Source organism: Oncorhynchus kisutch, linkage group LG5 (genome assembly GCF_002021735.2).
Source record: "Oncorhynchus kisutch isolate 150728-3 linkage group LG5, Okis_V2, whole genome shotgun sequence".
Taxonomy (NCBI): domain Eukaryota; kingdom Metazoa; phylum Chordata; class Actinopteri; order Salmoniformes; family Salmonidae; genus Oncorhynchus; species Oncorhynchus kisutch.
The window spans coordinates 27,869,288-27,894,133 of record NC_034178.2 but is presented as its reverse complement, the minus strand read 5'-3'; the positions used below and the strand labels follow the sequence as shown (position 1 = coordinate 27,894,133).

At 42.0% G+C, this 24,846-nt stretch overlaps 1 protein-coding gene and 2 long non-coding RNA genes across 3 annotated transcripts; 1 reads left to right on the top strand and 2 right to left on the bottom strand.

Annotated features, from left to right (window-relative positions):
* The first annotated feature begins 1,888 nt into the window (after positions 1-1,888).
* On the top strand, positions 1,889-3,256 carry LOC109890841 (adenosine receptor A1). The gene is made up of 2 exons (XM_020482906.2): positions 1,889-2,276; positions 2,453-3,256. The coding sequence occupies exons 1-2, from the start codon at positions 1,945-1,947 to the stop codon at positions 3,099-3,101; spliced, it is 981 nt and encodes a 326-aa protein (XP_020338495.1). The 5' UTR covers positions 1,889-1,944; the 3' UTR covers positions 3,102-3,256.
* Positions 2,376-3,346, bottom strand: LOC116374193 (uncharacterized). Its single transcript, XR_004209994.1, has 2 exons — positions 3,244-3,346; positions 2,376-3,078 (listed from the first exon to the last, which is right to left on the bottom strand). It is a non-coding gene; the product is annotated as an uncharacterized LOC116374193 (long non-coding RNA).
* A 3,343-nt stretch (positions 3,347-6,689) lies between these two features.
* Positions 6,690-18,863, bottom strand: LOC116374192 (uncharacterized). Its single transcript, XR_004209993.1, has 3 exons — positions 17,699-18,863; positions 17,091-17,343; positions 6,690-7,670 (listed from the first exon to the last, which is right to left on the bottom strand). It is a non-coding gene; the product is annotated as an uncharacterized LOC116374192 (long non-coding RNA).
* Positions 18,864-24,846: the final 5,983 nt, after the last annotated feature.

Genomic DNA, 24,846 nt, shown 5'->3' with positions numbered 1-24,846 from the left:
AAAGTCCCAAATTGAACAGATGCACTTTGCAGTGTCTTCTGTTCTGTTCCTCAACAGCATGCAACTTACCACCTTCAGACTATGCTGTGTGGGCATCTCGGTAGACAACTTGTTCTGACCTGGGTTTGGGGGACAAAACTTTTTTAGAGCCCTTTAAGTCTTTGTAGGTGTAGGGCCACTGGTCCCGTTTGTCAGCCGTTGAAGTTGTTGCTTCGACATTGGGACTTGTTTCTTTCTCTGCTTCTTTCCACCTTTTAAAAATGGCAAAATCCTCTTCTACTCTACCAACCAATCGAAGGCACTTCTAATCAATTCTCATCGATTGTCCTGGAACCGAGGCAATGTTAATCCTAATTACATCAGTCAATCGTTCAAAATGCTCTAATTTGCTGCCTATGTCGGATCAAATACTTTCTTGGTGTTTGCTAAGGCGCCTTTTATGCGCACATTTTCATGTCAAAGATGGCGAGAATCGTGCACAGACATGCTAAGTAGTTACACGGACCTGCTTCCTTGACAATTGCTGCTAGTAGTAATGTTGGTTGCCTACACAGAACAGACGCCTGTATATTTGTTCATTTATTTGTTTGTTTGGATCCCCCGATACAGTTTTCAGAGGCAGCAGCTATTCTTCCTGGGATGCACAGCAACAAAAAAACATGACAAGTAGCTAAACACTGATACACTGATAGAGGACAGTCACACAAATGTAAATACAACGATAGACTTTTGTCAATATGACTTAACCATGTTAATTGACCATCCAATGTTATACGTAGGAGTTTAGTTTCCTCAACAGGCTCGATGGTCACACCCTTTAAACTCCAGCTGGGGTTTAGGTCTCAGAGAATGTAGTGAAACGGCGCTCTGGTACTACATCATGTGGTTCATTGGTCTGATTGATGGAAGGTTGATCCAATTGCCTGCGAAATAATTTAGCGCAGCGGTCTAAGGCACGGTCATTGCAGTGCTAGAGGTGTCACTCCAGACCCGGGTTTGATCCCGGGCGTGTATCACAACCGGCTGTGATCGGAGGTCATATAGTGCGCCACACAATTGGACCAGCGTTTTGTCCGGGTTAGGGGAGGGTTTGGTCAGGGTTTTGTATATAATAATTTGTTCTTAACTGACTTGCCTAGTTAAGGTAAGGGTTAAGGTTAGGTAAGGGTTAGGGTTAAGTTTAGGGTTTAGGGTATGTACATCCCAAGGATTCCAGATAGCCAGAATGACAAGACTGTATTCGTGCAGCGAATCATATTTTTTATTTTATTTTTACCTTTATTTAACCAGGCAAGTCAGTTAAGAACACATTCTTATTTTCAATGACGGCCTAGGAACAGTGGGTTAACTGCCTGTTCAGGGGCAGAACGACAGATGTGTACCTTGTCAGCTTGGGGGTTTTGAACTCGCAACCTTCCGGTTACTAGTCCAACGCTCTAACCACTAGGCTACGCTGCCGCCCCGGCAGCGTAGCCTATGAAAGCTCGGGAGATCAGGCCGATTTGCGAGGCTATTAATATTTAGCTCTGGTCGCATTGTCGTTTTCACATTGCCTGTGACTTGTGCCATTTTGTGTAGGGTTAAATTTAAAGGATGTTCAAAAATGCCCTTGCTTCTGAAACAATGTTAAACTACAAACATTATGACACAGGATATCTAAAATGTTACTCTATTTTCTGCATAGTTGAAACAATTACCATGTATTGTCAATGGGCTATAATGTTTGCTCGGCAGGTATATGAATGTTTGTGATATATTTGTTTTGATGTATTTGTGCTTTCAGATCCTTATATCAACAGCGCCGAACAATTGCAAAGGGGCGTAGCATTTTCATGAATTTTTTCAGTGAGCAAGAAAACTTCCTGAAAAGCCTGCTGGTCATAGAGGAACAATTCACAATAAAGCATACTCAGTCATAGAGTAAACTTCCATTGGACAGCTGACATGATGTCTGGAGGAGAGGTGGTCTACACAGTGCTGGAGGTGCTGATCGCCATTGCCTGCTGCCTGGGAAATGTGCTGGTTATCTGGGCAGTGTGGTCAAGCAGTGCTCTGCGGCAGCCCATCTTCTGCTTTATGGTTTCTCTGGCTGTGGCTGACTTCCTCGTAGGGTCTGTGGCCATGCCGCTGGCTGTACTGGTGGATGGACGGGTGCAGACCTCGTTCAATGTCTGTCTCTTCATTAGCTGTGTGGTCATCATGTTGACAGTGGCCTCAGTCTTGTCACTGCTAGCCATTGCTGTGGACCGATACCTACGCGTCTTCATCCCTCTCAGGTGAGCCGTTAAGGTGACATTTCAGGACGTTTACAGTTGGACATATTATTCTCCTAGCTGTGTCCCATGTTAACCACATTCTAAGAAAGGAAATCATGCTTGGGTGGAATCAGATTCCTTGTTTTATTTTGCAATGCAATTCATTAAAACATCTCAACATTTTTCTGCTTCAACAGCTACAAGAAGACGGTAACAGAGAGAAGATCTTGGGTGGTAGTAGCAACATGTTGGTTTGTTGCTTTTATATTGAGCTTCCCTCCCATGTTTGGATGGTACAATCATGAAACGTTGTCTCACTCAGAGAACTCGACCGCAATCCTCTGCCATTTCCTGGCTGTGATCCCCATGTCATACATTGTTTACTTCAATTTCTTCCTCTGCATCCTCACCCCGTTAATTGTCATGGCTGTCCTGTACATCTACATCTTCTGTACCATCTGGAGGAACCTGAGGGAGAAAGCAGGGCACGGGGCCCAGTCCCACACCTACTTCAGGAAGGAGAGGAGCCTGGCCCAATCCCTGGCTCTGGTCCTGGTGCTGTTCGCCTTCTGCTGGCTCCCCCTGCACATTATGAACTGTGCTGCCTATTTTGGCAGCCCGTCAGACATACCCCACACCGCTTTCTATGTGGGCATCCTCCTTTCCCATGCCAATTCAGCAGTCAACCCAGTTGTCTATGCCTTCAAGATCCGCAGGATCCAGGGAGCGTACCTGAGGATCTGGAGGAGGTTCTTTGTGTGTCGCGATGACAACCAGGGCTCTCAGAGCAATCGTTCCACTGAGCACAATATCAGCAGCAACCCTAACAATGTGAGCAAGGGATAGTCAACGATGCGCTAAATGCTAATCCCACAGATTTATTCTCTGATACTTTGAAAAAGACAATCCCAAGGATGCAGATCAGATAAAGTGGTCTACATCATTAATATCATAACAAGCATGATCTTATCATCAAAACCATACTCACATTATATTTGGATTCTCTACTAAAAACCTTAGCTGACAAAATGGTTATTTTTACGTTTTCACTTCCGTTTTCATTGATTTGATCAAACATTATACAGCCGACCACATATTGGATTTGTCTCGTCTCCGTGCTTTGAATGGCACAAGCTGTCTGCGATGGATGGTAGAGTTATTACAATCCATGCTCGATTTTCGTTGTTTTAAATCAGACCTCCTGAAAAGGTAGAAATACAAGAAAGGGATCAATAAATAAGCGTGAGTTTGTCTGATTTGGAAACAGATAATACCAAACAAACGGGCTGCTCCATCTTGTGTCGATAGGTAGCCTATATTCTTTGCCAGTGTGAGACAGAGAGGGGACGTCACGACAGTGAAATTTGTGTGTGCAGTGCCACGGAAATTCAGCAGGTTGTTGATTTGTTGATACATTTAAACAGTATATGACAAGTCATCATGTACTATCATCACCCTCTGTTTGTAACAGATCGGTAGAAAATGAATGGCAGCGGACGGGGTTAAGCTAGCAATGTGAACTTCTATGCATTTCCCTAACCCTTACCTTAACATCACAAAATTATGCTTCACCTTAATGGCGAAACCGACATGTCCATTTGCGATATTACTTGAATAAAAAACATGAGCTGGCACACACCCAGAGAAAATTATTTTATGTAGAGTTGTTGAATAAACTATAAACTAAAACTGTGAATAAACTGTAAGCTATAAAAACAAAGAGAGATGCACACTCTATATAAACTCCCGGTAATTTATTGGGTAAATCATCCAACGTTACGGAATCACCACCCAGAAGAAGGCACAGTGGATGCGTTTGTGATTTACCCAATAAATTACTGGGAGTTTATATATAGAGTGTGCGACTCTCTTTATTATATATATATATATATTTTTTTTTTATAGCTTATCGCTTGCTATATTACAACAACAAAAAGGTTACTTAAAAAAAAAAACATCATTGCACGCGCGATAGAACATCAGCGTACGTACTGCATGTTTTTACCACGATGCTGGACGCTCCTCTCTGTTTCCCCCCAACAAAACAAAAACAATAACACACATGCAGATTCCAGCTTTAATTAACCGTAGCCCTTTCCTGCAGTCAAATGACCTAATGGCCTCATGGGTGGAATCTTATTTCTATTTTTTCATTAATAAACATGATTCTTTTTGATAATCTGATGTTTCTATGTCAAACAGTTTTGCTATATTTCAGTCTTCTATAATGTATATAAAGTGTAATATTGGGATGCAAACTCAAAAATGGAATACATTTCAACTCTATATCTGACATGGTACAGGTGTTTTTTTTAAAACCATGTCTGTGAGGTGTTTATTATTGTTCCAAAGTAGATTTGTTTAAGACTACCAAGAAACACTCTGTGTGAACCAGATTTAGCCCACAGCAGTAAAAAGTGAAAGGGATAGTACACCCAAATGAAAAAAATAATATATTGGTTTTCTTTACCCGGTAAACATTCTATGTACAAGAAATGACAGCAATCCGTTTTTGTGTTTGTTAGGTGTTAAGCCTGTGTCGAAATGTTTTCAAAACTGTAACGTTTACACTAATTCTGATAATTACATTGTGGAATATACATTATATAGTTAGGGCCTGACCTCCAGGGGATCCCCATTGATTTTGTTAGTCATTCTCACTCAGATATCATATTAACATGGCATAAGTCATTATAAAATAAAGAACATATGTAGAGTTGCATAAAATGTGATTTAAAACTGCACACGCGTCTGTCCTCCCGTGGCAAAATGGGTAGAATTTCAGAAAATTATAGGCATTTTAATGTTATAGATTTAGCCGGTGGTAACTTGAGGAATAGACACCGGCTGAAATGCGGTTTTAACCAATCACCATTCAGGATGAGACCCACCCGTTGTACAGTATAACTGTTATAGGTTCGTATTTTATTTTAGCATTGTTCAACGGTGTTGGCATTACACAGCAAATTGCATGTCTTGTGAATGAAACTGAAGGAGAGGGTGAAAAGCTTGCAAGTTTCATTTCAATGTTGCATTTCCTGGGTCTAAATGCCAGTTCCTCAAAATGTATTGTATCAAATAGTTTGTCTATTTCTTATAATTGTTACCTTCTATACAGGGGTATCCCAGGATTTGGAGATAAGATATACTATCTTACAGTTATCCAATAAAGAAACCCTTCTCTAATAAACTTTTTTATGATTATGGTTATTTTTAACGCAACCATTTACACTTCAACTTTTCACATAAGTTTGTGCTTAACGTTAAGAGTGTGTAGACCTACAGTATTACATATAGCTCTGACATTCTTCAATATCATCATATATTTTCAGAGATTAAGAAATCCAATCTAAAGTAACGTTTTTATTTCAAACGGGTTTGTTAAAATGACATATTATTACATTGTATGTATTATACAAATGTTGTAATGACAATATTGTGTCTTGATTTAACGTCCATTGGCACGCCTGACATCCCTATCTCCGGGCATTATTCCCCTGGTCTTGTGTAAGCACAGTAGATGGCAGTGGGATATGTATTTTATTATTGCGATACGGCATATTGCAATAGATGAACGGACACATTGTGTTCCTACCATAATGACAACATGTCCGGGTACTCTGTATCAGAACTCAACTGATCTTCCTGGCAGTTGTTTCTCTTTTCTTGAAAGAGAAGTAGCTACATACTTTTAGTTTGGTTGAACTTCAAACTAGGTCTGTTCAAGTCAACGGTGTGGTAAATTTAGATGTAGTTGTCCCCCATGATGAAATCGGGCTTTATAACTAGGGCTTTCCAACTTATGTCTATAAAGGGGGTTGGAACCTTGTGACACAAGTGACACAGGGCTGACAAAGGGGCACTTTAACAAGCCTTTATTCACATAAAATATCTGATTGGTTGAATTCTCAGTGTGGTCTATATTAAAAGGGCACTTGATTTAATATAACGGGCTCTTAAAATGCAATATTGGTGCACAATTTCTACTTAGAATATCAAAGAGACGCAAAAAGACACTCTTTTTGTGGAACGACACTAATGCCCTCTCAGCAACTTTTGAATTGACTGGCAGTAAATGTCTAAACCTTTATCATGTGTGGTTACTGACCACAAAATAAAGCTTATTTTACCTTTATTTATTTAACTAGGCAAGTCAGTTAAGAACAAATTCTTATTTTCAATGACGGCCTAGGAACAGTGGGTTAACTGCCTTGTTCAGGGGCAGAACGACAGATTTGTACCTTGTCAGCTCAGGGATTTGAACTTGCAACCTTTGAACTTGCAAGCTTTAAACACTAGGCTACCCTGCCGCCCCTTATAGCCCTATAGCATGTATAGTTACTGACAACAGCAACAAAACATATCTTCAGAATTGAAATTAGGAGTAATCAGATGTATGTAATGCCCTAAAAAGTCAGATTAAAAGACTAGATGCAAGTTTAATAGCTATATGTAACCTTTATTAATTAATACAACATTGAATAATGTTACCATAAAACACATCACAAGCCTATACGCATTTATTTAGGGCTTGATTTGGTTCGGGAGAACCAACCCTTTATATTGTTTAGATTTTGTAACACTGATGCATTCTCTGTTGAGTGCTTTTCATATCCTTTCATTCTTGAGAAGCTCTGAATCCTGAACCTACAAGAAGGTCTCTGGAGTCCTGCTGCTCCTTGGCCACCAAGTGGCGCCGGAGAGGCTATAAACCCATTTGTGCTCCAGCTGTTGCTTTATCATAGTGAGATTGCATCCAACGCATTGAGGAATTCAGAGAGCAGTGGACTTCCTCGTTGCTGCAGACTGTCATTGTGCCTCTCAAGGAAGGCAATAGACTGTATAGTTATCACCTGAATAGGATTAAATCCCTCCCACAAACTATACAACCTACTACCTCACCTCGCCAGGACACATTCGACTGAAAGACTGACGGATGAAGGGGGAATGTCATTCAGACACACTCAAACAGATACAGCGAGAGGCGACAACACAAACACACTCACCCTAAAGTACACTTTCACTCAAACACAACAGGCCCCAATAACCCAAATAAAGCATTGGGTGGTCTAACAAAGGAAATGTTACCCGTTCTCATTTTGTCCTGCAACAGTCTGTGAATGGGTGTAAATGGAGGTGATATGCTATAATGGGGTAACTTCCCCACAGAGCAGAGACAGGCTGCAGGCAGGTGTCCAGGCTGGGAAGATGGGTGCGACGGTCAGGGGAGAACGGTCACTCTTCAGGGTTATTGACGATCAGTCTGTCTCTTTTAGGAAAGACAGTAGATTGTATAGTTATCTCAGAGGGAGGACATATACCCCACAACTATTCAATCTACTACCTCAGCCTCAAGGACAGGTGCTTAGTCTGGCGTCGACCCAGAGATGAGGTTTAGCAGTTCTTACTAGGGAACTGTGGGAGAAAGAGACAGATAGAGAAAGAGAGCGTTTTGTATGGTTAGTGGTTGATCATTACCGTACATAAACACATACGCACACCCTTGCACATTTGCACTCGTACAAAAGCTCAAAACACAGACACGCACACACGCACACACGCACACACGCACACACACACACACACACACACACACACACACACACACACACACACACACACACACACACACACACACACACACACACACACACACACACACACACACACACACACACACAAACACACTACAGGACAGTGCATGAAGCCAACTTGAATTAAAATCAGGCATTAACAGAAACCCTGCACATATCCAGTTTATTAAAATGACATCCCTCGCAATGGACTGAAGAGGAGGTAGCCTGGTAACAATTTTATAGGGAATTACCTCCAAGGAGCAATTTCCTCTCTGGTTCTGGCTCTGCTGTTTAATCCTGGGCCTGGTTCAAATTCGCCACTACAGAACGAAGCTGTGAAAGCTCGACTGCTTTGCTTCGTGTGAACTGTGCTACTAAACTGCATCAGTTCACAACATCCAGAGGAATCATCCGTTCGTATTATGGCATCGACAGGTCTGTCTGTGCCACTATAACAGTTATACGGACAGAAGGCGTGTCATGTGATCGCAACGGAATCGCATAAGATAGCTTTTGCCAAAAGATTAACGAAATAAAGACGAAATGATGCAGGCGCTAAGGAAATTGTGCTAATTTCGTCAAGCCTAAAGCGTAACTCACTGGCATCCAGAGAGGTTGGCATGTAATAAAGGAGAGCCGCGCCAGGAATTAGTGCCCATTTTTTTGAGTAACTTGGCTCTTTCCAGCCCTACAACCCCACGGAAGCTTGCTGTTTAATTGGTAGCTTATTTAAACATGGCTTCCCCCGGTTGCCTCCCCCTAGCCTGCACAGAGCAGTGTGGATAGCCTGCAAGAAATGCAAAGGAAGGAAGGAAGGGGAAAGGATGAAAACAAAATGGCAGCGATTCGGCCATTTTAGGGAGTTGCTTGGCATTCTTAAGTGACAACATCTGTGGGGCAGAAACCTGTGAAACTCTCTCACTGCTTCTTTTAATCCATCGTATTGGATCCCAGATGGATTTTTCTGTTTGTTTTATCCGGATAAAAGGTGGCACTGTTATGCCCATCTGAGTGGATAAGATAAATGACTTTTACTACTTTCCAACTTCCTTAATTTTAAAAAGATGAAGGTGAATGAAAACCGATAAAATTCCATCATTTTTTATGCTGACATGGTATTTGGTAGTGAACTATTTGTGTACCTAGTCTCAGTCCCCCCCTAATACAATATTGTTGTTTTTATCAGTGTGAAAGCCATTCAGTTCTTTGAAAAAAGAGCTCAGTGTTAACTGTGCCAACTAGAGTTTGAAGTACCAGCTGGGCAGTGCAGCCATGCCCCCCAGGGCAATGCTTTGGCTGGGTGGGTTGGGCCGGCTCAGGCAGTGTTATGGGAGACGATGGTCAAACCATGCAGAGGCCCCGCCGCTTTGCATAAATTAGCATGTAAACCATAGCCTCTGAAAGGCACCAGGGCAGTTCATTAACATTCTGAATTCCTCTTTGGCGTAATTAAGGCAGACAGTGATTGAAATGTTTTGGCAGGCCGCGAGGCTGTTTGTAGGAGTGTCAGGGCCTGCTCAGTGGGGCTGAATGAGAAGGTAGTGGGGCAGGGAGGGAGTGGAGGCCTTAATTGAGATGTTGAATTAATTAGACTCCGAATGGCATCAGCCTCCCTTGACTGGCCACTGTACACAGACGAGACAGACTGAGGGGGACACTGATTTCTATCGACAAAAAAATAAGTTCATGGCAACGGTTGAAGGCTTAGAGCTGAGTCCTAACTTGATTTCTGAATGTGTTATAAAGTTTGTTAGTTTGAGTTACTTTGATCTTGAAGTTGAGATTCAGCTTTTTGAGAAAGAGAGATTCATTCAGGAACACTTTCTATGAGGTCCATACACAGCATTATACATGGACACATAATGCACTAGGACAGAGTGATAATGCATTATAAGCATAGTTATAGACACACGTAAGGACTCCTAAAAACACATAATTCCATATACCAATACTCCTAATGCATTATGAGTACAATCATTGCCAGTCGCTTTTTCCTCAAGATGCATTGATGCATTTCAAACATTTTTGTCAATGAGCATATTGCTGCATCATCATCTTTGTTATGGTGTGTTGCAGCATACTTATAAGCCACGAAAAGTCATCTTTGATTGCTTTAGGTTAAGTGATGAAAAGCCTAAGGCAGACACATATTATACACCATAGGTTGTTGCTATACAATTACAAAGTGCCCAGCAAATTGGCCAGGGTTGATTTTTCAGTGTAACATTTCTAGTGTTGATTCAGGACTTCAATTGACTCAGAAATGAACACTCAGTGGTGTAAACCCCAGTGTTGGTGTGAATAACCAGAGTTGCTGCGCCGACTGCTGTTCACGAGGTGAGACTGAGAGAGAGAGAGAGAGAGAGAGAGAGCGAGAGAGAGAAAAAGGTGCTATACGAGATGAGACTATTAAAAATCCTGAAAGATTACAAAGTCTTACTCCAAGGGGAACTGTTCAAGAAGGAGTACTTCATCCGAGAGGTCACCAGTGTGAAAAAAAGAAGAATCACTTGAAGCCACTTAGGTTAGGAAAATGAATGAGAAGTAGAAATTAAAATAAGACAAAGTACAGACTTGAAAGCACATTTGAAAACATGCATCTTGGATATGTGTACAGGATATTGTGTTAGCCTCTTTCTCTGGCTTTACCCCATCAAAAGTATCCATTTTGAATCTGCAGATGTAAAGCAGTCCAAAGTGGATATTTCAGATCACTCAGCTGATGATTCAGATGTTAATGACACCTCTGCCCTTTCTGACTCTTCGATGGATTCAACTCCCAAGAGAGGCCCAGTGAAACAGAAGAGATCTGCTCCGAAACACTCACATAAAGTGCACAAACAGATTGGAAGGAAGCCACACTCAAAGATGCCCAATTAGATTCAAGTGGCAAATAAGTGAGATTTGAATGAATAGCACAACATCATTGATAACAAATACACATTCATTAAAACTTATGTCAGTGGATTGTCTGTTATTCCTGAATGTTTATTTAACCACATTTAATGTGCCTCCCCGCCTTTGAGACTGTTGGACTGGACCGGACCACGATTGCCCGTACAGCTCCAGTTGCCGAGCTGCATCTGGCAGCGCCAGACATTCGTAGCCCTTTCCTGCAATCAAATGACCTAGTGGCCTCATGGGTGGAATGTTATTCATATTTTTCATAATTTCTTATTTAATTATTGTTTTTTAAACAGCCCAAAATCCAAAATTTCTGTGTCAAACAGTTTTGCTTCAGTCTTCTGGGATATATAAAGTGTAATATTGGGATGCAAACTCCAAAATGTAATACATTTTAGCTCTATATCTGAAAAGGTACAGGTGTCTTCTTTTTTAAAGCCCATAACCACGTGTGTGAGGTGTATACTTCTATTTCAAAGTAGATTTGTTTATGACTACCAAGAAACACTGTTTGACCAATATTTAGTCCACTGCAGTAAAAGCGTTTAAGGATTTAGGCCCCTAGAAGTTGCAGAGAGGGTAGAGAAGCTGTCCTCTTTTGTGGAGAGATGCCGCTCTGCCATGACCACGAATGATGAAAATAAGATCTCACACATGAAAATGGACAGAGAGCTGTTGCCCATTGCTGGTCCTAAGTAAGAAGTTACTCCACTTGATATTGCTGCTCCTCTTTGTTATTAAATGGTGGTCCTCTGTTACTCAGCTGGTAGAAGCATGGCGCTAGCAACACTAAGGTTGTGGGTTTGACTCCCAATTCTGAAGCACTACATTGCTGTGCATTATAATTGATTAAGGTATATGGAATTATGCGTTTATAGTCTTGATCTGTGTCTACAGCTATGCTTATAATGCATTATTACTCTATCGTAGTGCATTGTGAGTACATATCATACTGTATAATGCATAATGCAAATTAAGCTTCATAGAAAGTGTTACCATTTAGGTAATATCCAGACTGTGTACACTTACTTAGATGTCTTAATAAAGTCAAATATTTTTTTATTTTTTATTTATTTTACCTTTATTTAACCAGGTAGGCAAGTTGAGAACAAGTTCTCATTTACAATTGCGACCTGGCCAAGATAAAGCAAAGCAGTTCGACAGATAAAACGACACAGAGTTACACATGGAGTAAAAACAAACATACAGTCAATAATGCAGTATAAACAAGTCTATATACAATGTGAGCAAATGAGGTGAGAAGGGAGGTAAAGGCAAAAAAGGCCATGATGGCAAAGTAAATACAATATAGCAAGAAATGCATTTGGATTTTGTTGGGGTAATTCCAAATGTTTGTTTATGAATAACAAACAAAACAGCACGCTAACCTAAAATAAGATGGCTGCCAATTTCATGGTAAAATAGCTTAACACATTAGTAACGCTTGATCCAAAATAAACGTTGCAATAATCGCTTGTATCGTTTTAGTACCAGGTTTAGTACCAAGAAGCTATAGAACCTTTCGCACACCATTTTCTTTCTGTATGACACTCATCATCCTGCTTGAAATGCTTGTAGGCGGCGACTAGCCACTCAACAGTGCCTCATGATAATGATGGGCCTCATAGGTCTGTGAGAGATTTGTTGTCATGCCAGAAGATTCAATGCGTGACAACAGGGGGATGGGAGGTGACTGAGAATCCAGATTATGTTCAATGATTGAGTGTATTAACTGGATCCCTGTACGAGTCCTAATGACAGAAACACAGATCTGCAGGCTTGGTAGATATATAGTCAAATCCATATTTGTACACATAATATATAGCCTACCAAAACAAGCATGTTCCAACAACAAAAATGACAGACAAAACTCACAAAAACTCAATGTTCAAGTCAGCTATAAACCTGTATTCTTATTATCAAGTGTTCAAATCCCAGACTGCTCACTCACTGACTATGTTGCACAAAAGAAAATGGCTGCCGCGGTAAGCGAGAGGAGCTGTGTTCCTGTCACACTTGCTGCACACTTTCCCTGGGAAAGACGTCATCAGAATGCTCTGTCTGTGCGTCGCCTTTTAGAAAGTCGCTCTTCTCATCTTTGTGAGGACGAGTAAAACAGCCGTCACAAAAAAAAACTAACTTGGTTAGTACTGTGTAATTTGTTGGATAACAAATTGCTCGCGATTAATATTTTGCCCCAGGCGCAATACGAAAAAGATCTATCATGAGTGGTGGTCCATGGCGAAACACTGGGCACGACCGAGAGGGTAGAGACTGGGGAAGAATCTTGCATGCTCTTCTCTTCAATATCCGGGTGCCATGAAATGGGCATTGTCTGTGTGCCAAGCTGAATCTCAATGAACCAAAAAGCGGGTGATGTAGTGGAGGGAGCATGGCAATGCTCGCCACTGAAGGGGGAGGGGAATATTGGCACCGAAGCAATGGGAGTCTGCCATGGGAGTTTGTGGGAGTCTGTATTTGACAATACAGTAGCTACTATGGCATTGCTTACAATTGGACCAGACTTACACCATCGCAACAACAGCTAGATACAGAACTCAAGTTTTCAATTCTGAGAAATGTCCAGATACAGGTCTAATGCCAATGCAGTAAAATACTTAGAGTATTTGTGTGCTGCTCCATCTAATGAAGATGATCATCTCACTAGGTTTGGGGCGGCAGGGTAGCCTAGTGGTTAGATTGTTGGACTAGTAATCGAAAGGTTGCAAGTTCAAATCCCTGAGCTGACAAGGTACAAATCTGTCATTCTGCCCCTGAACAAGGCAGTTAACCCACTGTTCCTAGGCCGTCATTGAAAATAAGAATTTGTTCTTAACTGACTTGCCTAGTTAAAAAAAAAAATGTTTAAGTGACATGTCCTGTATATTTTTCCTCTCTCTGCGTTTGCCAGGAATTTACATTGATCTTCCGATTTTTTTTTCTCCCCGTTCACAATTAGAAACGTTTTTGATCGCTTGCCACTTCAGTATGGTAATTATTGAAAAGGAAGTGGCTATTATCAGGTTGAGCTCGCCCATTTGCAAGCAACTGACCATTTTAATATGTCATTTTATTAAGAACAATACGCTATTTAGTATCTGTGTCAACACATATCCAATCAATTATGAACAATGCTTTCAAGCCAGAAATCACTGGTGATAAAACATTTGCTTTTCGCATATATTCAAAATAGACTTAGCAGAGATCAGTTGATCAAATCCCCAGTAGACAAATAGTTGATCCCAGAGTTGATCTGTCAAACACGCTTTCAATAAAAATCAGTCCGCATTGTTAAGTTAATGTCCTGTTTGGAGTCAATCAGCATTCGTCTTCCAGTCTTAACTATAATATGTAAACAATATAACATATATGCCATTAACTATGTATGTACAACGAAAAAAGATTACCATAGTGTTCTGTACTCTACGCTGGACCAGGTGGGATCCTTCTTCACCTAAGCCAAGTAGTCCAAGTTCACCGTCTTCCTCGTGTTCATGTCCCAACCCTCCAGACTACCTTTTCTGCTAACACCAGAATCAGGCTCCATACGGTTTCCCCCCCCCCCCCCCCCCCCTCAAAGTTCAATTTCCTATTGAGCCTACTGTAGGAGAGTTGTAAAGTCCTCCACTATAGATAGAAGCATACTATATGTTTAACACATGGGCTAAAGCAAGTAAACTTTTCTGTATTACAGTAGCCTACTTCTGTTCCCTATATTGACTGAGAGAGAAACGATTCATAATGTCAAATCGGCTCGACCGGGGGAGAACGCCCTGGTTGCAAAAATAGCGGGCCCCAAACAGGAAGTATGTCTGGCGTTGACCTTGTTTGACTCCATCATGTGGTCTCTGGAGGCCTCAGCGTAGCATAGCCATCCCTCTGTTTGTGATAACATGCAGCACCTAACTGCACTCAACCACGAGACAGGCCTAGATGGCTGTTTAATATTTAATAGCGGCATGTTTCACTTTGTTCAATACTCATCCCCATAGTTACAAAGAACACAAATAATTGTATTTTATACAGGCCCATATCACTTATGCATATTGATATCAAATGTGACAATTGAGGTCTTCTTCTGAATTCAAGTTACCAAGCTTGTTAGTACAACACCAATTATTTCTTTTTTCAGAATCATGTTACATTGTCTACTATTTCAAAAGAACAATAAAATATGTTCACCTAAATCTAAAACTGTTCCCTCTATTTTGTAGAAGTTGCATACGTCAAAGAGTTAAAACGAAACATTCAATATTGTTACTTTTTTTCCTTCTCAGTGGCCTTCAAGTGTTATCAAATTGGAGTGTTTGAGTATGCTTATAGTTCCTGATAAAGGCAAACAGACTTTGTTCCTGGTAACCAACACGTCCGTGTAACCGGGGGGGGGGGGGGGGGGGTGAGACACACAAATAGCAGGGGATATGAATGGCCTGGCTTCCAAAAAAACATATCATCAAGTAACATGACAAGTTCATCTGAGGAAAACAGAACGGATGGGGGAGGAGGGAAATCAGCTCATTTTCTGTCTCTCTTTCTGTCTCCCCGCCTTCCCTGCCCCCCACCCCCACCCATTTGCCTCTATTACTGTAGCTTTGACTTTCTGTATGCCATACTCTCTTTCACACGCACACATACACAAACGCACTCGCAGACTAAGCAGATAACAGACTGTAGGTAACATACAAAAACTAGAGAAACATTTTGTAGGTACAGTAGAACTTGGCTACTTGAGCAATTGAATGCTGTGCATTGTAGTAGACCTACATGTACTGACAAAATGTCAAGATTTTTGACGCTCCTTTACTGAAAGTAGATCTACTATAAATAAATACGAGCCACTTCAACATAAATCCCTACTTTTTATTTTATTTTAAAGTCGTCCCCATTAATGTGATAATTCTGCAGGATCTAACAAAAACGACATGCCAACAATAACATCTTATACCTCAATTGTTAGTGCAGAAAGGCTGAAAAAGCATTCAAACGTGCTCCATCCGAAATTGAGAGCCGACAATACAAGCTCCTTCACGTATAGAACAATGCTTGCATCAGAATGATCTGGTTCATACTGGTTTCTGCACAGGTCTAGAGGAAACAGCAGTAACTTGACTGTTTAGCAACCAAATTAGTAGATAGCAATTGTTCCAACAGTTCTTTTTTTTTTGAGCTCAATTAACGTTGGCATTTAGTTTGACATCTCTGTTTCACCTTTTAACACATTCGTCGCATTGTGAAACAAAGCCTCCGGGGGCCCTTCTAACTGGTTACCTTTTTAGATTATGTGACTGTATTATGACTTGAACTGTCATAATAATTCACGCAAAAACCTCTGAGGCGAGATCAGGGTCTCCGCGTTGAAAAGACATCAAATCACCCAAAACATCAGCATGTAAGTGTTTTGTGTGCGGAGATACAATGTGTCCGTAACATATTTGCAGTAAGAGACTTTGAATACTGGTATATAATCAAAAGAGCAAAATTTTTTTATATTCATATTGTGGCTGCTAATACTAGAGTCAGAGGATTTTAAAAATGGGAAAACTTCTTGAGTTCATTATGTTCACTCGAGCTGCTCTTTTTTTCTGGGAGTCCTCATCTTTTGGTCATACCTATTGTATATGCCAGTGTTTCCTCCACTATGGACAATGTAGGAGACTGGATGTGGATTGTTCACTATGTTTAAAAACCTTATGGAATTGAATCCTGCGCGAAAGATAAAACGCAGTGTAAATATTGCAGAAGACATTTTGTCTCGAAATATTTCCCTTTTAAACCTTCGAGAGGTAGTACTGGTGCCGTTTTGTTTCTTTTTAGGGCTTTGGGGATAGGATTTATGGCATAGTAGTGTGATTAGGCTCTCTTTGCCTTATAACGATGCATTAAATGTTATTGTTCACACACAACAAAAGGAAATAACCAAAAAGGTACTTCAAAGGCCAGACCCGACCACGAGACCACTAAGAGGCCTATTTATTTTTCTTTGGTGTCTGTTGTATTTAAAAACCTTCTACACAAACAACGCTGCCCAAAATAACGCATCTTGTCCTGGGCGCTGTCTTATGCTCTATTGTACCCCGAAGTGAATAGTTATCACTATATCAACCTTCAATGGGTTTACAAAATGCACAATATGCTCATGGTCGAACTAATTCTCTCTACTTCTTCATACGAAAATCAGCATAATTTCGACATTGCGGCGGGGGCGAGGCAGACACGTGTACAGGAGGAAGATGATGGTGAAAAATAGGAAAAGTGCAAAAGGATAAAATATAAAAGATACGAGTAAAGGAGAGGTAGATCAAAAACGAAAAGTTACAGGGCCCTGGCATAGAAGCAGTATCAAAAATGGAAATACCTGGAAGTAGATTTTGTAAAGGACAGAGCAGGGATCTCCGCAGAGATGACCCGAAGTGAACAGGCCATGGTGGTGGTGAAAAAAGGGCGGGGAAGAAAAGAGAGGAGAGCGCATTTCCACGTCCCTCTCTTTCGTCTGCAAGATGAGGGAAAGGCTGAGCAGCGTGCTGGCGAGCAACCCCACTCGAACAAGGGCTGGGGCTTGAGAGCAGTCTCGGCCGTGCCCTCCTCTCTCCCTGCCCACTTTGGCCCAGCTGCCAAGAGGCAGAAACAGGGAGAGGAAGAGAGGAAGAAAGAAGGAGAGAGAGAGAGAGAGAAAGCATGAGGTCACAACAGCCTGCTCGAACAGATGACTTTCGAAAAAGAAAAATCTTATTTTGGGTTCGAACCGCAAGTAGTTTCATAGCGGAAATTGAGATCTTAAACTTTGAAATCCTCTCTAAAAGAATGGCTGTAAGGAACAACAAAATAAAAGACACCCCACATGGCCCTTAAACCCAGAGACTGACAGTCTATCATCATAAATGAATCTCACAGTAACACACTGAGGCAGAGAGAGCAGGGAAAAACACACGAGCGCAGAGAGAGGTACCAGAATGAAATACTTACATCGGTTGGCAAAAAGTGTTGCCAGACTTATGACATCAAAACAACTCAATCCCGTAGATTTCTGATGCATTTGGGGGGGAAGAAAGAACGAGTTAAAGACTTCTCTCAGAGCGTGCAGTGAAGCCTTTTGTCAGCAGTTGGCATCAGTCCCAGGTAGTACATGCCTCACGGTTCCCATTTCCAGTAGTCATTACAGACGTCTTTAGCTGTTCTGCACCTGCCTGTGTTTTTTGTTTTGATTTGAACCGCTTTCACGCTTTCAGATAAGATGGTAAAATTGCCCGGTCGCAATGAGATGAAAGAAAAGAAAAGAAAGAAAGCAACCTGTGAGTTAAAAAAAGTGTCCTTTTTTGTCAACGTTACAGATGGGCGTTTCTGTATGTGTACGTTAAATGTGGTTTGCAGGAATGATACCCCAGCAACAAGCTGTGCTGCGAAAAAGCAAAACAGAGGGTGAGGAAAGGGTCAACTTCTGGAAACAGACGGTAGTAGTAAGATAAACCCGAATGACAGAGTTCCGCAGGACTCTGTGCCAAAATAAGTTAAAGTCACCAAAATAATCCAGTCACTGTGCCAAAAAGTGTATTTCACCCCCTTCCGCCTCCGTCTGTCCACCAGAGAGAGAGAGAGAGAGAGAGAGAGAGAGAGAGAGAGAGAGAGAGAGAGACATAGACACGTATGTCACATAGACAAGTGCTGCAGTCAAAAACTGTCATCATCATCTTTTCTCAGGCATAATCCCGGGCAGCTCTCTCTGTGACGTCATCTATTCTTTTGTTATTTTCTCATTTATTTCTGTCCTTCAAATGTACCTTGCATTTCAACCTTCATGCACACTCCTCCCAAAAAATAGTTCTGTTTCCTTATAAGAATTCCCCTTTTAATAAACACTAACAATGATCAACAAAGAAATAAGCTTGCCAATATTTCAGGAACGAGCGCAGACAAGAACTGGAGAATAGAGGAGCTGCGCATGCAGATTCCCTTTACAAATATTTCTCTGTGTCTCTCTCTTCCTGCTTGCGAGCAGTGAGCTTGTAAAAGTTTCAGCTGCAACAGCTTGGGCCAGCCTCCATTGGCAGCGGTTCAAAAGAGTGCTGCTTGTTTCTAAAGCACTGTGCTGGGGACACACGTCTCTGTAAGGCAGCACAAGCTGGCTCTCTCTGCTCTCGCTCTCACACTCCGCCCTCGTGTGGGGAAAGCTTCGGGGGTAGTGCCCACTCCCAGGCACCCCTCTCATGGCAGTGCCAGCTTAGGCAGTACACAGTAACCAGGCACCTTTTTCTGGTTTTGAGGATCAAAATCATTCTAAGACTGAACCACACGATCACATGCTCTACAGTAACAGTTTCTGTACAGTAGGATTGTGTGTTGTGCTGTGCTCTCTCATTTGGGTATGTACGCCCAGGGGAGAGTGAGAACAAGGAAATTCTGGCTGTTCTCTAATGCGGCGCTACTTCCTGGATCCCTTGTCCTCCATTTCAGATGGGTGTCAGACAGACAGGCAAGCAAGGCAGGCAGGCAGGCAGGCAGACAGGGAAAGCAGACAGGGCAGGCAGACAGTGCAGGATCTCACAAGGTTCATGGCTGTTTGCTCTAGAGGTCATAGCAGGTTCTGAACGCATTGCCCTAATTACTGCACAGTACTGATAGCACTAACTCCGGACTGGGATAGGCCTAGGATCCTCTGCCAAAATAGTTTCTTCCTTTCATGTGAAGGTTTTGAGTTATACAATTTCTGCTGATTTTAATATAATAATCAAAAAATATGCTTATATTTTTCAATCCAATCTTTTTAGAAATGCATTACAACTATTTTAAATGTAATTGATCTTAAAAGGTGAAACAAAAATATCCACTCGATATAGAGTCTTTCATTGTTGTAAAACGGGTCATGTAGCTTGATGGTTAACTTGAGAAAAGAGTACAAACGACCACCCAAACCTACGCCACACAATGCTTCTGTGACACCCGAGGCCTTCAGGTGCTGTGACACCCCTATCATGACAGTCTGTTTGCACAACTGTTCCTCTCCCACAGTCAGCGTCAGACCAGGACAGGCGAGATGTCACCCCGCTGCGGGGAAAGGCCACGTTCGAGAGCGTCAAAACCGTGATGCATCGTGGGTAAATTGTGACTTGACAAATATTACGAGTTAATAGTAGTAGTAGTTACAGTGGGTATCGTAAGTATTTATCCCCCCTTGGATTGTTTTCATATTTTGTTGAGTTACAAAGTGGGATTGAAATAGATTTAACAGTGATTCTTTTTGTAATTGGTCGACGCAAAATACTCTATAATGTCAGCGAAAAGAAAATGTTACTTATTAATACAAATTAAATAACTAAAATATAGTTGTTGCACAAGTATTCACTCCCTTTGTTTAGGCAAGCCTAAATTAGGCTTAACAAATGACATATGGTACATGGTAATAGGGGTTGACAAAGATGTTTGAATGCCTACCCCTTCTGTCCGCTATACATACAACATATTTAAGGTCCCTCAGTCAAGTATTGAATTTCAAGCACAGATTCAACTACAAAGAGCAGGGAGATTTTCGAAAGCCTCACAAAGAAGGGCAGTGATTGGTAGATGGGTAACAATAACAAATCAGACATTGAGTATCTCTTTAAGCATGGTCAAGTTAATAATTATGCTGTGGTGATGTATTAAACCACTCAGACACATCAAAGATAGTCATCCTTCTGAACTGAGCTGCAGGACAGGAAGGAAACTGCTCAGGGAATTCACCATGAGTTCAATGGCTGTGATGAGAGAAAACGAAGGACAGATCCACAACATTGTAGTGACTCCACAATAATGACCCAGAGTGAAAAGAAGAATAAAATGTACAGAATAAAAATATTCCAAAACATGCAACAAGGCACTAAAGTAGTACTGCAAAACAACACGGCAAAGCAACACACTTCTTGTCTTTGGGGCAAATCCAACACAACACATGACTGAGTAACTGCCTCCTTATTTTCAAGCATTGTGGTGGCTGCATCATGGTATGGGTATGCTTGACATCGGCAAAGACGGGAGTTTTTCAGGATAAAAAGAAACGGGGTGGAGCTAAGCACAGGCAAAATACTAAAGAAAAACCTGTTTCAGTCTGCTTTACACCAGACACTGTGAGAGGAATTCCCCTTTCAGCAGAACAATAACCTACAACACAAGGCCAAATCCACACAGGAGTTGCTCACCAAGAAGACAGTGAATGTTCCTGAGTGCCGAGTTACAGTTTTGACTTAAATCTGCTTGAAAATATATGGCAAGACTTGCTGATCATGATCATGATCACCAGCACCTTGACAGAGCTTGAAGAATTTTTAAAAGAATAACAGGCATATATTGAACAGTCAAGGTGTGCAGAGCTCTTAGAGAAGTGCCCAAGAAGACTCTGTAATCACTGCCAAAGGTCTTTCTAACATATATTGACTCAGGGGGTTGAATACTTATCTGATGAAGGTAAATAGTGTTTTATTTTTCTTTAAATCTTTAAATATATAGCATTTTTCTTCCACTTTGCCATTACAGATTATTATGTATACATCGTTGACATCCATCGTATACATCCATTTTAATCACACTTTGTAACACAATAACATGTGAAGAAATCCAAGGGGGTTACTTATACTTATGAGGCACTGTATGTATGATGCAATATGATTTGTAGATCAGTCAGCCTCGACTCGCCTTTAAAGTTGGCTGCAATGTGGAAGGTGCCCATTGTTTGTCTTTGCCTGGCTCGCTCCGGGCTACTCTTCATTCCAGGAAGGTGTTTCCTCCACTCTACCCTTATTCACTACCCTTAAAATACCTGATCAGACTGGATATCTTAAAGCCACATGGCGGAAACTAGGTGGTGGAGCTATTTCTTACACCTACCCAGTTGTCTCAGATTCACGAAAGGGAGTGAAGGAGGACACAGGGCAGGGAACATCTTGGAAAGAAACACAGCCTGGCGGGTTCTGCAAACAGCCTCAACCCTCGCCCAGTTATCAGGAAACACGTTGACCCTTCACACAGCTAGTTATCTCGCCAATGGAAAGTCAGATGCGTTTCAAATCTCTATGTAGCCTAGTGTTGTTGCAAGAGGAAGGAAGGGACAGCAATTACATACTGTACGCTGTTTGTGTACAGTTTGTAAGAGTGTGCCGGATACGTATATTCAATAAATAGAAACACAACCTATTCACCTCTATTCATCTGTCAGGGAACAAACCTTTGTAAGTCTGAAACAATTCCTAATTGCAACTTTTAAAATGTATTGTGATGTTATTTGAAAACAAAAAGTGTAGACTCTCCCGTGAAATATTATCTTACGAGCCCTTTCCCAGTTCAAAATTAAGAAACATAGCAAAAAATTTATTAAAAAGAACAAAATAGTAACAATAACGAGGCTATATAGAAGGAGTACCGGTACTGAGACAATGTGCTAGGAGTACGAGGCAGGGCACGGGATTGAGGTAATAGGTACAAGTAGGTAGGGTAAAAGTCACAAGACAATCATGACAGATAATAAACAGAGTAGCAGCAGCGTGCGTGAAGAGTGTGAAAGAGTGTTAAAGTGTGTCTATGTTTGAGTGTGTGTGTGTGTGGGTGTCGTCAATATGCATGTGTGCGTTTTGTGTGTCTGAGCGTATGTGTGTGTGTTGAAGTGTCAGTGTACTATGTGTGAGTTTGTGGGTAGAGTCCAGTGAGTGTGCATAGAGCCCGTGCAAGAGAATCAGTGCAACATAAAAAAAAGTGGGTCAATGCAAACAGCCATTTGATTAACTGTTCAACAGTCTTATGGTTTTGGGGGTAGAAGCTGTTCAGGAGCCTTTTGGTCCCAGACTTGGCGCTCTGGTATCGCTTGCTGTTCGGTAGCAGTGAGAATAGTCTAGTCTATGACTTGGAAGGCTGGAGTCTTGAAATGTTTTAGGGCCTTCCTCTGACACCACCTGGTATAGAGATCCTGGATGGCAGGAAGCTTGGCCTCAGTGATGTACTGGGCCATTCGCACTACCCTCTGTAGCACCAAGCAGTTGCCATACCAAGCGGTGATGCAGCCAGTTAAGATGCCCACAATGGTGCTGCTGTAGAACCTATTGAGGAACTGAGGGCCCATGACAAATCTTTTCGGTCTCTTTACGTTGGTGTTGGTGTGTTTGGACCATTATAGGTCCTTCGTGATGTGGACACTGAGGAACTTGAAGCTCTCGACACGCTCCACTGTTGCCCCATTGATGTGAAGGGAGGCGTGCTCAGCCCTCTATTTTCTTTAGTCCATGATCGTTGTCCTCTGCTGACGTTGAGTGAGAGGTTTTTGTACTGGCACCACACGGCCAGGTTTCTGACCTCCTCCTTGTAGGCTGTCTCATTTTTGTCGGTAAACAGGCCTACCACCGTCGTGTCGTTGGAAAACTTAATGAGTATTGGAGTTGTGCGCATTAACGCAGTCGTGGGTGAATAGCGAGTACAGGAGGGGACTAAGCACGCACCCCTGAAGCGCCCTTGTGTTGAGGGTCAGTGTGGCGGATGTGTTGTTACCTACTGTCACCACCTGGGGGCAGCCTGTCAGGAAGTCCAGGATCCAGTTGCAGAGGGAGGTGCTTAATCGCAAGGTCTTTATCTTAATGATGAGCTTGTAGGGCACTATGGTGTTGAACACTGAGCTGTAGTCAATGAACAACATTTTCACGTAGGTTTTCCTTTTGTACAGATGGGAAAGGGCAGTGTGGAGTGCAATAGAGATTGCGTCATCTGTGGATCTGTTGGGGCGGTATGCAAATTGGAGTGGGTCCAGAGTGTATGGGATGATGGTGTTGATGTGAGTCATGCCATGTGACCAGCCTTTCGAAGCATTTATTGGCTACAGATGTGAGTGCTACGGGGCGATAATAATATAGAAAGGTTACCTTGGCGTTCTTGGGCACAGGGACTATGGTGGTCTGCTTGAAACATGTAGATATGACAGATTGGGTCACGGAGAGGTTGAAAATGTCAGTGAAGACACTTTCCAGGTGGTTAGGGCATGCTCTGAGTACATGTCTTGGTAATCTGTCTGTTAACCTGGTTAATGGTCATACTCGCATCGGCTACGGAGAGCGTGATCACACAGCAGTCCAGACGAGCTATTGCTTGCCTCGAAGCAAGCATTTCGCTCGTCTGGCAGGCTCGCACCACTGGGCAGCTCGCGGCAGGTTTATCTTTGTAGTCCGTGATAGTTTGCAAACCCTGCCACTTCCGACGAGATTCAGAGCTGGTGTAGTAGGATTTGATATTAGTCCTGTATTGACCCTTTGCCTGTTTGATGGTTCGTCGAAGGGCATAGTGGGATTTCGAATAAGCGTCTGGATTAGTTTTCCAATCCTTGAAAGCGGCATCTCTAACTTTTAGCTCAGAGCGGATGTTGCTTCTGGTTGGGATGTGTACCTACAGTCACTGTGGGGACGATGTCGTCAATGCACTTATTAATGAAGTCAGTGACTGATGTGGTAAACTCCTCAATGCCATCGGATGAATCCCGGAACATATTCCATTCTGTGCTAGTGAAACAATCCTGTAGCTTAGCATCAGCTTCATCAGACCACTTCTGTATTGAGCGCCTCACTGGTACTTCCTGTTTGAGTTTTTGCTTGTAAGCAAGAATCAGGAGGATAGAGTTCTGGTTATATTTGCCGAATGGAGGGCTAGGGAGAGCTTTGTACACATCTTTCTGTGTGGAGTACAAACAAAGCTCAAGTAATGTGACTTTACCTCAAACATATCTGACTGTCAAAAAAGTGTTTAAATTGCATAATTTGTACATTGCAAATTAATCCTGATTATCTGATAATCCCTTGCAAACCACACTATTTCCAGGTAGTAGGTGATGTCTATGCTTTACGACTGTGATACTTAACGACTGTACTGTATGTGAATATACAGTGCAGTGCTGTGTCTATGTGTGTGTGTGCGCATGCATGATTGCCTGTGTGTGTGTGTGTGTGTGTAGTTGACCATGAACTTAATGGTCTCTGTGGCGCCAAGACTCACACTCTCCACTGGGACCCTCTATTAGCTGCAGGCTGCAGGGCGCACACACACACACACACAACCCCTGGCCACTGGTGATGAAATCATCCTCTGGCTGAGCACATACTTAAGTGTGCCCTCCC